Source organism: Cavia porcellus, unplaced genomic scaffold, assembly GCF_034190915.1.
Source record: "Cavia porcellus strain 051 isolate PalLab524CR breed Dunkin Hartley unplaced genomic scaffold, mCavPor4.1 scaffold_17, whole genome shotgun sequence".
In the NCBI taxonomy this organism is placed as follows: domain Eukaryota; kingdom Metazoa; phylum Chordata; class Mammalia; order Rodentia; family Caviidae; genus Cavia; species Cavia porcellus.
Window position 1 is genome coordinate 67,343,949 of NW_026947500.1, and position 14,353 is coordinate 67,358,301.

Consider the following 14,353-nt stretch of genomic DNA (forward strand, 5'->3'; position numbering starts at 1 on the left):
GCGGGGCGGGGCGCACGCGTTGCCAGCACCAGGCGGCTCCATGAGGGGGGACAGACTTTATTTACACTGTGCAGGGGCGGGCGCTGGTCAGCTGAAGAAGTAGGTGGAGCCCTTCACCTGCTGCAGGTCGAAGTCTCCTGGGGGGGGGGGGCAGCGAGTGACCTGTGAGCAGGCGCCGTGGGCAGGGCTTCAGTACCCTGCGCCCCCCTGCACCCCAACACCCATACCTTTCTGGGGCACGGCACGCAGCATCTCCAGCAGCTTGGCGCTGTGCCCAGTGTCACCCTGGGCCTGGGCGCTGTAGGAGGGCGGGGAATGAGGCCAGCGGAGCGGCAGGGGCAAGGGCAGGGGCAGGGGCAGGGGCGGGTTAGGGCCAGGGCTCACCCGTCCTCATCCTCCCGGCAGAAGCGCCGCTCCAAGAAGGCAGCCAGGTCCTCCAGGATGGGCTGGCTGTGCAGCCTGACAAACTGCTCGCGGCACACCTTCAAGGGAGTGGGTGCCCCATCAGAGGGGACCTGAGTGGCGCGGGGGAAGCGGGGGGGGGGGGGGGGGGCGCGGCTGGGGGAGACACGCACCTCGTTCATGATGGAGACGTCACATGCATGCGTCCAGAAGCAGTCATGGACAGAGACGAAGGTCAGGCCCTTCCTGCAGCAGGAGGGGCTCCTGTGAAGGGCTCCCTGCCCCCCAGCCCCAACCTGCACGCTCTGCACCAATCCACTAAGTGGAAAAGATGGGGGCAGGGAGCCCCTCTCCCCGCAGCGCCCCTTCCAGCTGGGGCTCAGTCTACTGCACCCTGTTCCTCCCCCAGCAACAGCCTCCCACACAGCACCCCAAACCCCACTTTGCCCCAACAGCCCTCGGATGCGTGGGCTGTGTGCAGCAGCTCCTGGCTCCACCGGCAGGACACCTCCTGTGTCCCCTCCCACTTGAATGCCTCACTGCCCCAGGGCCTCAAGCCTGCCTGGCAGGGGTGGCCTGTGGCTTGGATGGGGTGGGCAGGGGCCAGGCCGTGGTGGCAGCAACACACCATGCCCACCTGTAGCAGTGCAGGGCTGTGAGCATCATGTGGCAGGAATCCAGTGAGTGGATGAAGTTGGGCGGGAAGCCGTTCTTCTGCTTCAGCGTGTTGGGCTGCCTGGGGAGGAGGCCAGGCGGGGCTGAGCAGGCAGGGCCCGGGGCTCCCCACACCAATGCCGCCGCCCACCGGTGCCTGGCTCACTGGCTAGAATCCACGGAGCTGTTCCAGGTGACGCTCTGGAGACCGCCTCTGATCTGCGGGCAGGGTGGGACTATCAGCCTGGGAAAGGCCTGGCTGGGGAACAGTGACAGAGGGGTGCACAGGGGTTCACTCACCACCAGCTTGGACTCCCGATGATAGGGCTGGATGATGGGGATACCTAGGGGCGTCACCCACTCCACAGCTGAGCCCGCCTGGGAGATTAGCCGTGCACTCTGGGTCAGCCAGTGCTGCGGACACAGGCACAAGCTTAGGCCACCCTCCTGAGGACAGGGCTGTGCCGGGCAGGGTGACAGCACAGGGACACACCTGGATAGTTCGGGTGCCCGAGAACATTTCCCGCAGGCTCTTGAAGACCAGGTGCACCAGGTAACGGGAGGCCTCCCATACAAAGACCTGGGGATAGGGGGTGTCCACACCTGCACGCCTCATGCCCAGCCTGTCCCTTGAGCCCTGAGACCCCACTAATCCCAGGGTGCACGGCATGATGACTCCTTGGCATGTGGGCACCAGGTCTGGAACAGGGACAGGACGGGGCCAGGGCAAGGGGCAGGGCCGGGTCGGGCAGAGGGATCACACCTGCGGGAAGGTGGGGAGCTCACGGAGGCGCTTCTCGATTTGCAGGCGCCCACCATACAGGGTGACCCCGTAGACCACAGTCATGACCGTCTGCTTGACCACCTTGCGGCCAATGAAGCCCTCTAGCACCTGGGCCACCTTCACGCCCTTCTGTGCGTCCTGGGCGCGGAACACCTCCACCTGCAGTGGTAACAGATGGTCAGTGGCAGGGAAGGGGGTGCCCTGGTCTCTACTGCAACCCATTCTGCAGTGATGGGTGGGGGTGGCAGGGTTAAGTACCCACCTGTGCGGCCACCCCACTGTACACGTCCTGTGGCACATCCGAGGACGCCAGGTTAACGGAAGCGGCGCCCACGCTGTCTCGGCCCAGGGCAGCGTAGTGCTGCAGGCCGTTGCAGGAGCCGTCCTGTGGGACACAGCCCTGAGCCCGATGCCCACGCAGGAGACCAGGAGAGGGTTCAAGAGCATGGGCGACCCCACAGTCAGACTCCCCCATCCATCTCACAGCTGTGGAGCCCTCAGAGGGGCAGCACAGAGCCCACCTGGTGAACCGGCAGGTGGGAGACGTAGGCTGCGGGGTCCGGGGACTGCACAGCCCGCGCCACCTCCATGCAGCAGGCCAGCGTCTGCCAGGGATCGTCGGCTTCCATCCACCACTTCCGGCCCTGCAGGGGACACGGGCAGAGAAAAGGCACCAAAAGGAGGGACTGGTGTGGAGCAGGAGGACAGTAAAAGGACAGAGGCAGCTGGGCCGGAGTGCTGGAGGGGCCTGAGGGACGGACACAGGGGCGGCAACGGGGCTGGGGTCAGGCCGGGAGTCCTGCTTACCGTCATGGGCCGCTCGGCGGAATCCAGGATGTCATCCATCATGGCGTCGGCAAAGGCCAGGCGGGCGTGCAGAGGCTCGCGCTTCTTGAGCCCAGTGAGGTTGACCAGGTGGATCTTGAGCCAGTCGAGGCCTCGGGGCCCGAGTGGGCGGCCCTGAGCGAACTCCAGCAAGGCCCGTGCCAGGTCGCTGCCCAGGTGGTTGAAGTGGGGCGGGCAGGGGTAGGTGCGGCCCCGGAAGTCCATGTTGTGGGGCAGCCAGAAGACACGGTCCCGCAGATGCTGGGCCAGTGACAGGCGGTATAGGGCCTCCTGCCGCAGCCCGTGCATCTCACGGGCCACCTTCAGGCACCGGGCCACCTCCTGCCGCAGCTGAGCCTTGAGGTGGGGCTGTGTGTCGGGCGCCAGCTGGTCCAGGGGTGGGCGCGGCGCCTCAGAGACGGGCGGTGGAACGCCCAGGCGGGCACAGCCCTTGTCCAGGAAGACCTCGAGCACCAGGTCCAGCAGGCGGCCATTGACACGCCAGGCGCAGTTGCCCAGCTGCGTGAGGGCATCCAGGGCACCATGCAGCTGTGCGGGCGGGCAGCTCTCCAGCCGCTGCTGGTGCTGCTGGGAGCCCCCTATGGAGCGCATCAGCTTAGTGGGGCTCAGCAGGAAGCCCCCAGCCTGCGAGGAGCTCCAGGGCAGCGGCGGGCACAGCATGGGCATGTCCGTGGCCTCGAAGGTCAGTGTGGACGCCTTGCTGTCCTCCACCAGCCGGACGAAGGCGGGGTGCGGCCTCAGCAGGCCGATCTGGGTGGGGGACATGGGCGGCCTGTGAGACTGGCTTGCGTTGCCCACCGCTGCGCACCCGGGGCGGAGACAGAGGAGCCGCGCATGCACAGAAGCCGAGGGGGAACCCGCAGCCCTGCACACCTGGCGGACGCCGCGGAAGGTGTAGACGTGGAACAGCACTGGCACCGAGTGGCCGGCCGTGGGCTGGGAGGCCAGGCTGGCCGGCAGCCGCGTCACCTGCACCAGGGTCTCCAGGAGCAGCTTGCCGAGCAGCAGCAGCTCCAGCAGTGGCCAAGGCTGTGGCGGCGGGGGCTCAGGTGGCCCCAGCGCTTCCCAGTGCTGCCGCGGCAGGCAGGGCTCGGCCACCTGTGGGGAGCATGAGTCAGGCCTCAGGGCCACCGGTTCTCACTGGGCAGGGGAACCCGGGGTGCTCCGGAAGGGAGAGAGGTCTGCACCTGGGTGTCGGAGGCCAGCAGTCGCAGGTATTTGGCATAGCGTTGCTCCAGCGCCTGCAGGTGGCCACGGCATGACCTCTGCCGCAGGATGTGGCGCTGGAAGGTCTGCAGGGCCACCCGGTGCGCTGTGTGCACGAAGGGTTCGCCCTGGGCGGGCAGCGAGAACAGGACCTGGGTCCAGTTGGGGTGTAAGCGCTGCTGGCCTGCGCCCCTCCTCACCCCTCCCCACCTCCCCCAGGCAGGGCACCACCTGTAGGAGGATCTGCACCAGCTCCTCCTCGGGGAGCACGCACAGGAAGGGGTAGAGCGTGACAGTACCCCGGCGTGACCTCTGAGCCAGGTTGGCCTTGGTGGCCCGCAGCTGGCTGTGCAGCTCGGCCTCCCATGTCTTGCGCAGGGCCGCCAGGTTCTTGCGCTGCAGAGGGAAGGGGGTAGGGGATATGGCTGGTCACCCAAGCCACAGGCCCATGAGGATACTCCTATTGGGGGAACCAGGGCCCGCCCTTACCGCCTGGAGGATCTCCTGGGTTGGGGAGACCTTCTCCACGGACTCCACCGGCATGCTGCCGGCCAGCTCCACGTGCAGCTGCTGCCGGAACAGGGCCTGCAGTTCTGCCAGGGGCAGGTGCAGCCTTGGGTAGGACACGGGGCCGTCCTGTGGGTGAAGCACCGGGGGAGGCCAGGGTCAGTGCCAGGAGACCAGGTTATGTGTGGCCCTGGGCACTGGCTGTTTTCCACGCACACCTGGTATGTGTGGTCTTCCAAAAGGGGACAAGTTAAAAATAGGGATCAGGGATCAGTGCACACCTGTGATCACAGCACTCAGAAGGCCGAGGCAGGAGGATTGCTGTGTGAGGCCAGCCTAGACTGTATATCAAGACCCTGTCTCAAACCACACAAAAAATAAAAACAAACAAAAAAGTGGTGGTGCACACCTGCAATCCCAGCACTCAAGAGGCTGAGGCAGGAGGGTTACCCATAGTTTGGGGCCACCCTGAGTTACACAGCGTGTGCCTGGGTTCCAGGCCAGCCTGAACCACACCTGGCTCCACAGAAGTGTGTGCAGCTCTGTCCATAGCAGCCAGAGGAGGGTGGACTCGGCCCAGGTCCCTCCAGACCCGGTTATCACTCAGCTGTGAGAGACAGCACAGCTGTGACACTGGCCACAGCATGGACTGCCCTGGGGCTCCAGCCCAGTGACAGAGGTCACACACAGGACACACAGCACAAGCTCCTCGGACAAGAAACACCTATGATGGGGACTCCACAGAAGACAGGAGGTGACCTCTTGGGGGCTAGGCTAGGGAGCAGGAACAGATGACTCTCATGGAGACAGGGTGAGTGGACCTTGTGGATGCAGTGGAAGTGGACGGATGAACCACCAGGTCCCGAGAGCTACCACAGGAAGCTACCTGGTGGCCCCTACCTGGCACTGCACACTGGGTCCAGGGTCACACCCTGCCTGCCTCCGCCTGTCACCCTCAAGGCTGAGCCTGAGGCCCCGGGGAGGACGGAGCCACTGAGGCCGGCTCACCTTGGCGTAGACCTCTTGGAGCAGCTCCACGGGGCTGACCTGTGGGCAGGGCTGTGGCAGGCGGAAGTTGGGCTTGGCCTTGAGCACGGCACGCAGCAGTGCGGCCCGCTCCTCTGGGGAAAGGCTCTCCTCCGAGAACAGCTGCTCAAGCTGCAGACCATCCCGGGCCATCTGCTGCAGACACCTTCGGGCGGGGAGGGAGTGCAGTGGGTTGGCCGCAAGGGACATCTGCACACTCACCCCGCAGGCCCAGGCTGCCACCTGGTGGTTTCCACCTACCTTCGGATGGTAGTGACGTCCTGGTCCACCCGCCCCATGCACTGCAGGATGGAGGTGTAGGAGAGCAGGTCTGGGGCAAAGCCCAGGTGCCTCATCATGATCAGCACTGACACCAGCTCCTTGTAGGAGCCCTGGGGACACCAGGCCAGCGTAAGGCCCAGACAGCCCAGGTTCCCCCACTTCTGCTGCCTCCAACCTCCCACTTGGCGGATGGGAGCACCTGGGTCAGCCAGGTAGATAGATGGGTCCACCCAACATCCCCAGGTGGGGCACACACCCCTCAGCAGGCAGCAAGGCCAGGGAAAATTATTTTTCGAGTCAGGTGAGGTGGTGCACAGCTATCATCCCAGCACTCGGGAGGCTGAAGCAGGACAAGCCCAAGTTCCAGCTTGGCCAGGACAACTTTTCTGACTTCATGAGAACTTGTCTCAAAAAACAAAAAAACAAGAGGACTTGAACTTCGGGGCCGCAAGTCAAGGACTGGAACAGAAGGGACAGGGCGGGTGTCACCATTGCCCCCAGACCGCCAGGCTCTTACCTCCTGAGCCCAGCCACGCATGACGGTATTGAACATGGCCGGGACGAGCAGCCGCTGCCTCCTCGGCCTGGTGAAGTAGCAGACCAGCATGTGGTGGGCAAGGCCCACCTGCCCGGTGGCCAGACAGCCCTCCAGGAAGGTCTGGAGCCTGTTCTGCTGGGCCTTTTCCTTCGCCCTCAGTTCCGAGGAGGCCTGGGCGCTGCTGCCGCTGCCAGGCGGTGGGGAGGCGGCGGGCGGCAGGCAGGGCAGCAGGGAGGTCTCCCAGGGCTGCAGGCGCTCCCACTCGCGATGCTCCCAGGTGCCCTGCTGGGGCTCCAGTCCCATCCACCCGTACTGCTGGGACTCTGGCTGGGGCTCGGTGGGGGGCAGCACGCACCCAGCGGAATGCTTGGCCTTGCCCTCTAGGGCAGCTGCTGACCTGGCCACAGCCTTACCCATGGCCTCGGGCTTGGGCCTGCCCTTGGCCTTGGCCTCAGCCTTGACACTGGGCTTGGGCCTGGGGGCGGGGAGCGGACTGCGCCCCCGCGCCTCCTCCTTCAACAGTGCCTGCTGCCTCTGCAGCAGCTGCCGGTCCCGTTCCAGCTTCCGGGCCCAGGCCCCGCTCGGCTGCACCCGGGCCTTCGCAGGGGGTGCAGTGCCACCCGCCTTGCCGCCGTCAGCCGGGACCCGAGCAACCTCCACCCTCTTCACGGTCACTTCGGACACGCTCTCAGCCTGCAGCTGCCGCACCCGGGCCTCCAGCACTGAGGAGAGAGGACAGGGGACTCACTCAGCACCTGAACACAAGCCTCTGGGGGCGAGAGCCTCCAGGCTTCCCTTCCAGCCTGGCTTCCCTGCACTGCCCTGGCCTCACGCTGATGCCCCAACCCCTCTGGGGTCCTCCCAAGTCAGCTCCCACGACTCCCCATCTCGGGTCCCCCTCTCTGCAGGCGCCCAGGCTCTGCCCCTGGCTCCCTCGGCCCGTTGACCCCACGCCTACTCCCAGGCCCGCCCGCCTGGGTCGCCCTCCTCACACTGCTTCTCCACCTATTCACTGGGCTGCTCCGCCCATCACGGAGGAGGCCACCCTGGCCAGCCCAGGGACAGGCAAGCCAGGCTGCTGTGTCCTCCAGGTACTTTTTGTTTTAGTACCAGGAATGGAACTCAGGACCTTGTGCTTGCTAGGCAGGCTCTGCGCAGTGAGCTCCGTCCCAGCCCCCAGTCATTTCCCATTGCTGTCTTTCTTTGGGATTTTTTGAGACAGATTTCCCTAGGTAGCCACACAGGCCTCAAACTTGGGATCCGAATACGACAACCCCCAGGGTGCTGGGGTGACAGGCGAACAGCCCCACACCCGCCTCCAGGCATGTTGTATCAAGTGACCATTGCACACGGCTGCTTTTGGATTTCTCTCTAAAGATCCTTCTTTGCCAGGTACAGTGGAGCACACCAGGAGCCCCAGCACCTGGGAGGCTGAGGCAGGAGGATCACTGTTAGTCTGAGGCCAGCCTGGGCTACACAGTGAGACCTGTCTCAAACACCAAAACCAGGCTGGGTGTAGTAATGCACTCCTGTAATTCCAGCACTCAGGAGCCTGAGGCAGGAGGATCACGGAGGTGGAAGCCAGGAGCTCCATGGTGAGCTCAAGGCCAGCCTACACTACACAGCCAGACCCTGTATGAAAAACAACAGGGGGCTGGGGATTTAGCTCAGCAGCATAAGTGCCTGCCTTGCAAGCAGGCAGTCGTAAGTTCAATCCCCGGTACAACAACAAAGTGAAAACAAACCAGAAGATCACCACCAGAAAGCACAAACATGCAAGAAAGCTGGCACTCAGTATGTTACATAAACCAGCTGTGGTGACGGATGCTTATAGTCCCAGCACGTAGGAGACTGAGGCAGGAGGATCTCTGTGAGTTTGAGGCCAGCCTAAACTACCTAGAAAGGGTCAAGGATTTAGTCCAGCTGCATAAGCACCTACGTGGTAAGCACAGGGTCATGAGTTCGATCCCCAGTACCAAAAAAGAAAAAATTAAATAAACTACCTAGAGAGACTGAAAACCCCCCCCCCAAAAAAAAGAAAAAAGAAGGAAAGAAAAAAATAACGTCATATAAAGGGTCCTCGCTTATAGTAAAAGCTAAGGGAACACAGGCAAGCACCTCAGGGCCTCAAGTTGGCATGGTGGCCGGGTCCAGGTGCCTGTCTGTGCACATTTGCGAGTGGTTTCCAGGTTACACACTTGTCTGAGTGGGCAGGTGGGTGTGAAAACAGAATCCAGCAACAGTCAAACCCCACATACCGACCCCTGCTCTCTGCTTCCTCCATCTGGACAACAGCCCATCTACCCTGCACTCAGCTGTGCTCAGGACAGATTTGTTGCAATGAAATAAAAAGATAACAATGACTTCATCCCTCAGAGTATTTCAAATCTCAGGAGCCATCTTTAGAAAAAATGGTGGAAGGCATGGAGAAGGAAAGGAGGCAAATGTGATGCAGGTTTCTCCAGGGGAGGTACAAGCAAGCTGAGACCTGGGAGGTGAGAAACACCAGCCTTACACAGAGCAGGGGAGGAGCAGGTTCAAAGGTCCTGGGGCAGGAGTGGCTCAGCTCTCCCTCAGCAGAGAGGCCAGTGTTGGCTGCTGCAGGAGATGAGCAGCAGAGCAGGGCACTGTTATTCTGCTCAGGAGAGGACAAAACTAGGGAATACATGATTTAAGATTTTAGGAATTCCTTCTGGTTTCTGATGAGTCTGGACCTTGCTATAAAACAATTACGCAGATAAGAGAGGCACCATTGCTGATGAAGGTGGAAGGTGACCATATCTCTTTCTGCCCTTGTATGTTAGACTTTTCTATAACTTTCTTTCTTTCTTTTTTTTGTCTTTTTGAGACAGGGTCTCGATATGCAGTTCAGGCTGGCCTTGAGCTCACTTTGTAGCCCAGGCTAGTCTCGAACTCGAAGTGATCCTTCTGCCTCAGCCTCCCGAGTGCTGGGATTATGGGCGTGAGCCACCACACCCGGTGATTTTTCTGTTTCTATAACAAGTTCTTTCCACAATCTCCTTCCTCCTTCACATGCCTGCCTCCTGGACTCAGCGAATAAGCAGGGAGGGGAACCCAGATGCTGAACCCTGGCCTGGACCAGGGAGACGAAAGGATGAAGACACTATGCCTACCTCTGACCACAGACCCCGGGCTATCTTGTTATCTAGATTCAGTCACTCAACCTTCAAACCAGAGATGGGCAATAGAGGGTTCAAACCTCAGCTCTGGGCGTGTAGCTACCCATACCCCTAATTAGGAGCCCTAACTGTCTCCCTAGCAGAGGCAGCCCTGGAGAAGAATCAAGAGCTCGCAGCCAGCTTGGCACACGACAAGAGCCAGGAGGGCACACGTTGGATGTCTGAGCTGTTCGTGCCTCCCTATGCCACCATCTCAGCTGGCCCTGGGGACCACACCCCGCGCCTCAGGGTTGTCTCTGCACACTGGGAAGCCTGTTCTCTTCTCGTGGGGATCGCTGTGGGGACTCAAGGGCAGACTCCAGCAGAGAGGATGGAGCTTCAGCCCCTGCTCACCCTCCAGCAGTTCGACATGGCCCCAGTCCTTCCGGCGTTCCTGCTCACAGGGGCTGGCGGACGAGTTCAATCTGGGGCCCCAGAGGCCATCGAGGATTCCTGGGGGGAAACAAAGCAGGCCGAAGTGGCCTAGGGGTCCCTCACGGACAAAACGCAAAGTCAAAAAGCAAAGTGTCCCTAAACTCAGGGGGAACCATCAGCTGTCAAGAGGTCAGGGGGCTGTGACTAGGAGTCAAAGGTCAGCGTCCCGGGTGGTGCGGACCCCTCGGGAGGCGGGGCCGAGAAATCCGGGTGCAGTAGCGGGCTCCCAGGGCTCCGCAGAGGGCGAAGGTTGGGCGATCCCGGCCACGGAAAGCCGAAGGTCACACCGCACGGCGCAAGGAGCAGGGGCAGAAGGTCGCCCCAGGCCGTAGGGCCCGCGCTACGTTACCTTCTTTGGTCGTGGTGCAGGGGCGGCCCGGGGACCGCAGCGCCCTGCTGAGCCCCGCCGCACCTCGGCCCCAGCGCAGGGCAGCCATGCTGCCTACCCTGGCGCTCGCACCGCGCACGCGCGTGCGCCTCCTGCCGGGAGTTGTGGTTCAGCGACCAACGGAAGCTGCGGAGGGTCATTCTAGCCGGAAGTGTTCCGCCAGAACCACAACTCCCAGAAGGGAGCGGGGCCAGAGAGCGCGGGATAGGGCTGATCCTCCCGTTGCCTTGGCAATTTGGGTTCATCTAAGGCCATGATTTTTTGGGAAGGACCTTAATCCGTTTTTTTTGTTTGTTTGTTTGTTTGTTTGTTTGTTTTTTAAAAAGCATACTCACCTAGGAGACTGAAAAGGATATCAGAAAATGGAAAGATAAACCAAGCTTGGTGGCGCACGCCTATGATTTCAGCACTCAGGAGGGTGAAGTAAGAGGATCGTTGCGAGTTCAAGACCAGCCTGGGCTACGAAGTGTGCTCAAGGCCAGCCTGAATTGCCTAGTGAGACTCTGTCTCAAAAATACCGCCCCCAGAAAAGCAACAAAAAATCCCCCACTAAAACGAAGGTTGCGTTCAACACAGCTATTCCCCTTCTTGCTCTTGTCCTGAAAGAATTAAAAACATCATTCCAAAGTAATATATGTGCACCCATGTTTATAACGGCACAATTTGTAATAGCTAAATCTTGGAAACAGCCCAAATGTCCATCAACTCATAAAGATGTGAGGTTTTTTATACAAATGGAGTATTACTCTGCCAGAAAGAAGGATAAGCCTGAGACACTTCTAGCTAAATAGAAGAGTTCATACTTAAGAGAATGAGTCCATAGTCTTAAGTGAAATGAATCAGACACACGTGTTTAAATGCTGCATTATTTCTCTAGTGTGAGAAGCTGGAAATGTAAACAAAGACCAAAATGTATGATAGACATTGGTAAATGAAAGAAAATGTTCAAATGATAAGGGGAACAGGAAAGGAGGGACAAAAAAATAGAAGGAAAAATAAAAACAAAGCTTTGTAAATAAGGAGGGGGAGAGGGGTTGAGGGAGGGGAGGGGAATGGGAAAAGAAGAAAGAAGATGTATCGCACATAGATACAAATTGCTGTGAAGCATGTGTGATGCATTATACAGACCTAAAATGCACCAATAACAAAATGTAAAAATTACTATCTTCCCTTTATTGTGGAGGAACTCGAGGTCCAGAGAGGTCAGTAAAGTGACCCAAAGATGCTCAGCACGGATGTTAGGGAGTCTAAAGCAAAAGCACAGCTCTGTCTGAGTCCCAGCTGAAAAGCCAAGAGACAGCGGGACCTCGTGTTCCTGAGTATTTTCCTTATCCACTCCCTCAGGACTCAGTTTATCAAATAAACCCCAAGCATCTGTCTTTTCTAGAGAGATACTTCTCCACCTTCCAAGAGATTCTTGGAAGGCCTGCCCACATGAGTATGGTCAAGGAAACTGAGGTCCACTAGAGGGCGCTACAGCATGTGAGATCCCCCTGGGGTGACTGTAGTGTTGGCAAGTGCAAAGGCCCTGGGGTAGGCTGCAGGATCTGAGCTGAGTTCGGTGGGAAGGGAAGAAAAGGTCGTACTGAGGGGCTCAGGAACTGAACACGCTGCCCTTCCTCCACCCACGCTCCCGCTGTCCCTAGTGCCTGATTTCCATTTCCCCGCCCAGCCCAGGGGAGGGCAGCATCTGCAAACAGCACATTCCAGGCAGAGCTTCCCACGCTGCTTGTCCACGGTGATGCCAACAGGCAGGAATGTGTCTGGCAGACAGCAGCAGCCACCCTCACCTGCCCAGCTCACCCTGGGATGCCCGCGGTGCTGCATGACTTCAGCCCTGGGTCACCTTCCTGACCCCTCAGACTGAGTCAGCAGGACCTGCTCCCCGGGGTCCTAGAAACGCCCCTGACAGCAGAGCCGGGGCTCAGATGCATGCTGAGACTTCTGGATTCTTTCTGTATTTTTTTATCCTCAGATTTCTCTTCTATTTAACCTGCTTATTCCGGTTTTTATGAGACAGGGTCTTGCTCTGTAGTCCAGGTTGATCTTGAATTCATAGAGATCTTCCTGCCTCAGCCTCCTGAGTGCTGGAATGACAGATATGAACCATTATGCCCAGCTTCTCTCTCTCTCTCTCTCTCTCTCTCTCTCTCTCTCTCTCTCTCTGTCTCTCTCTGTCTCTCTCTGTCTCTCTCTCTCTCTCTCTCTTTCTCTGGCTCTGTATTTTTTTGAGACAGGGTCTCCCTGTGTAGTTCAGGCTGGCCTTGAGCTCACTTTGTAGCCCAGGCTGGTCTCAAACGCACAGAGATCCTCCTGCCTCAGCCTCCCGAGTCCTGGGATCACAGATGTGCACCCCGTTCCCCGCTCTGGCAGGGAATCATTCCCTTCTCAGTCCCCGTGCAATGCTGCTCATGACAGCCCTGAGAAACTCTGTCGGTATCCACCCATACTGGACGCAGCTCCCTGGGTGTGAGGTGTTCTTTTCACTGTGTTTTTCTTCTTTTTAATTTTATCTTTTCCAGAGTCTCGAAATGTAGTAGTCAACTCTGAATCGGCTGAGTTTCCCAAGGTGGCCCTGAACTCATACCCTCCTGCCTCAGCCTCCCCCGTGCTGGGATCTTCAGGCGTGTGCCACCACGCCCGGCTTCTTCATTGTATTCCTTTGTGGCTGATTGTCAACCAGCCAGTGTGTGACACCTGTTTTTCCACTTCTGACAATGATCTCAAATTTCCACATAAAACTGAAGGAAGAGAAACAGTAACACGGCAGCCTGGCAGGCCCCACAAAACTAAAATGAGGCGTGGGCTGGGCGTGGTGGTACGCACACACACACACACACAGCCGCACTCCTGAGGCTGAGGCAGGAGGGTCATAAGTTCGAGCCCAGCCTGGGCAACTTAGTAAGAGCCTGCCTCAAATAATAAATTAAAACAGGGCTGGAGGGGCTGGGGATTTAGCTCAGCGGCATAAGCGCCTGCCTTGCAAGCAGGCAGTCGTGAGTTCGATCCCTGGTACCGATAAAAACGAAAAAGACAAAAAAAAAAAACAGGGCTGGAGGTGGCGCTCATGCACGGGCCCTGGATTTAGTTCCCAAGACCAAGGAAAGAAGTCCACAGTGGCAAAGGTAAACAATCCCCACGCTCCCAGGATAAATCACCACGGCTCGATAATTTAAACCTACAGAAGTTTGTTCTCTCTTATTTCTAGAGGAGTCCTGGGTCATTGTCCCTGGGCTGAGATCCTGGCCTGTCTCCAGCCCAAGACACCAAGGAAGGTCCTGTTGCCTCTCCCGTGTCTAGGCCTCCAGGAGTCCTGGCCTTGTGCCCGGGACACCCCAGCCTGGCTGATTCTCTCGTGGCCATCTCCTCTTCCATCTGAAAAGTCTCCCTTTGTAGTGGCAGGACTCACCTATCAACCCAGCAACCTGGAAGGCTGAGGTGGGAGGCTCGCAAGTTGGAACCTAACCTGGGTAACTCAGTGACTTAAACAAGACTGTCTCAAATAAAATAAAAAAGCAAAAGGGCTCATCATGACGTTCAAAGGCCCTGGGCTCAATCCACAGAGCTAGGATGGGGAGGGCTGAGGTTGGCAAATTTTCTCAAATTGAACACAGGCATCCTAGGAAGAGTGACAGAGTATATCAGCCCCAAAGCCTCCTGGAGTCCCTGGAGCCCTTTCCTAAAATGTCCCATCAGGGCAATCCCTTTGTCTGTCTTCTTTGACTCAATGTTGCTGGAGACACCCATCCATGCTATGTATAGTGGAGACCTTTTCACGGCTGTGTAGTATTCCATCATTAGACTTTGTGAGAACAGCTTTACCCATTCTTGCATGGATGGAAAGCAGAAAAAATATAAAGAATTAAGGAGTTCGAGGTAGGATATGCAGGTGTTTGGTGAATGATTCTTGTTCCTTTTAACTTTTCTGTAAGCTTCAAGTCCTCCAAAAACTCAGCAAAAGGCTGATGGTATAGCTCAGCAGTTGAACACATAGCGCCAGATGAAGGCCAAGGGTTCTTTTCTTTCTTTCTTTTTCTTTTTAAGGGTTCTTTTCTTAGTATAAAAGAAATCTTTATTAGTCAGGCACAGTGGCACATAGCTGTCAT

The 14,353-nt window shown here is 58.5% G+C and overlaps 1 protein-coding gene across 2 annotated transcripts; it reads right to left on the bottom strand.

The window, feature by feature from the left end:
* Window positions 1-41: 41 nt before the first annotated feature.
* On the bottom strand, window positions 42-10,353 carry Polrmt (RNA polymerase mitochondrial). 2 transcript variants are annotated; one of them, XM_013145555.3, is made up of 21 exons: window positions 10,209-10,353; window positions 9,779-9,877; window positions 6,225-6,967; window positions 5,687-5,817; window positions 5,408-5,591; window positions 4,382-4,528; window positions 4,124-4,288; window positions 3,874-4,044; window positions 3,560-3,784; window positions 2,648-3,436; window positions 2,362-2,484; window positions 2,103-2,225; window positions 1,820-1,999; window positions 1,550-1,636; window positions 1,357-1,470; window positions 1,223-1,275; window positions 1,040-1,138; window positions 576-648; window positions 385-482; window positions 228-298; window positions 42-137 (listed from the first exon to the last, which is right to left on the bottom strand). In XM_013145555.3, the coding sequence occupies exons 1-21, from the start codon at window positions 10,294-10,296 to the stop codon at window positions 88-90; spliced, it is 3,813 nt and encodes a 1,270-aa protein (XP_013001009.2). In that variant the 5' UTR covers window positions 10,297-10,353; the 3' UTR covers window positions 42-87. The 2 variants fall into 2 exon arrangements, with proteins under 2 accessions (XP_013001009.2, XP_063084661.1); XM_063228591.1 differs by lacking the exon at window positions 1,550-1,636.
* Between the last annotated feature and the right edge of the window lie 4,000 nt (window positions 10,354-14,353).

What these genes read in the sequence shown, in the direction of transcription:
- Polrmt (XM_013145555.3), bottom strand. Translation starts at nt 10,296, where the DNA reads ATGGCTGCCCTGCGCTGGGGCCGAGGTGCGGCGGGGCTCAGCAGGGCG. An exon ending in TGCGTGGCTGGGCTCAGGAG is followed by an intron (nt 5,818 to 6,224) that starts GTAAGAGCCTGG and finishes TGGTGTCCCCAG; the next exon opens with GGCTCCTACAAGGAGCTGGT. An exon ending in TGCCGGGAGGATGAGGACGG is followed by an intron (nt 299 to 384) that starts GTGAGCCCTGGC and finishes GCCCTCCTACAG; the next exon opens with CGCCCAGGCCCAGGGTGACA.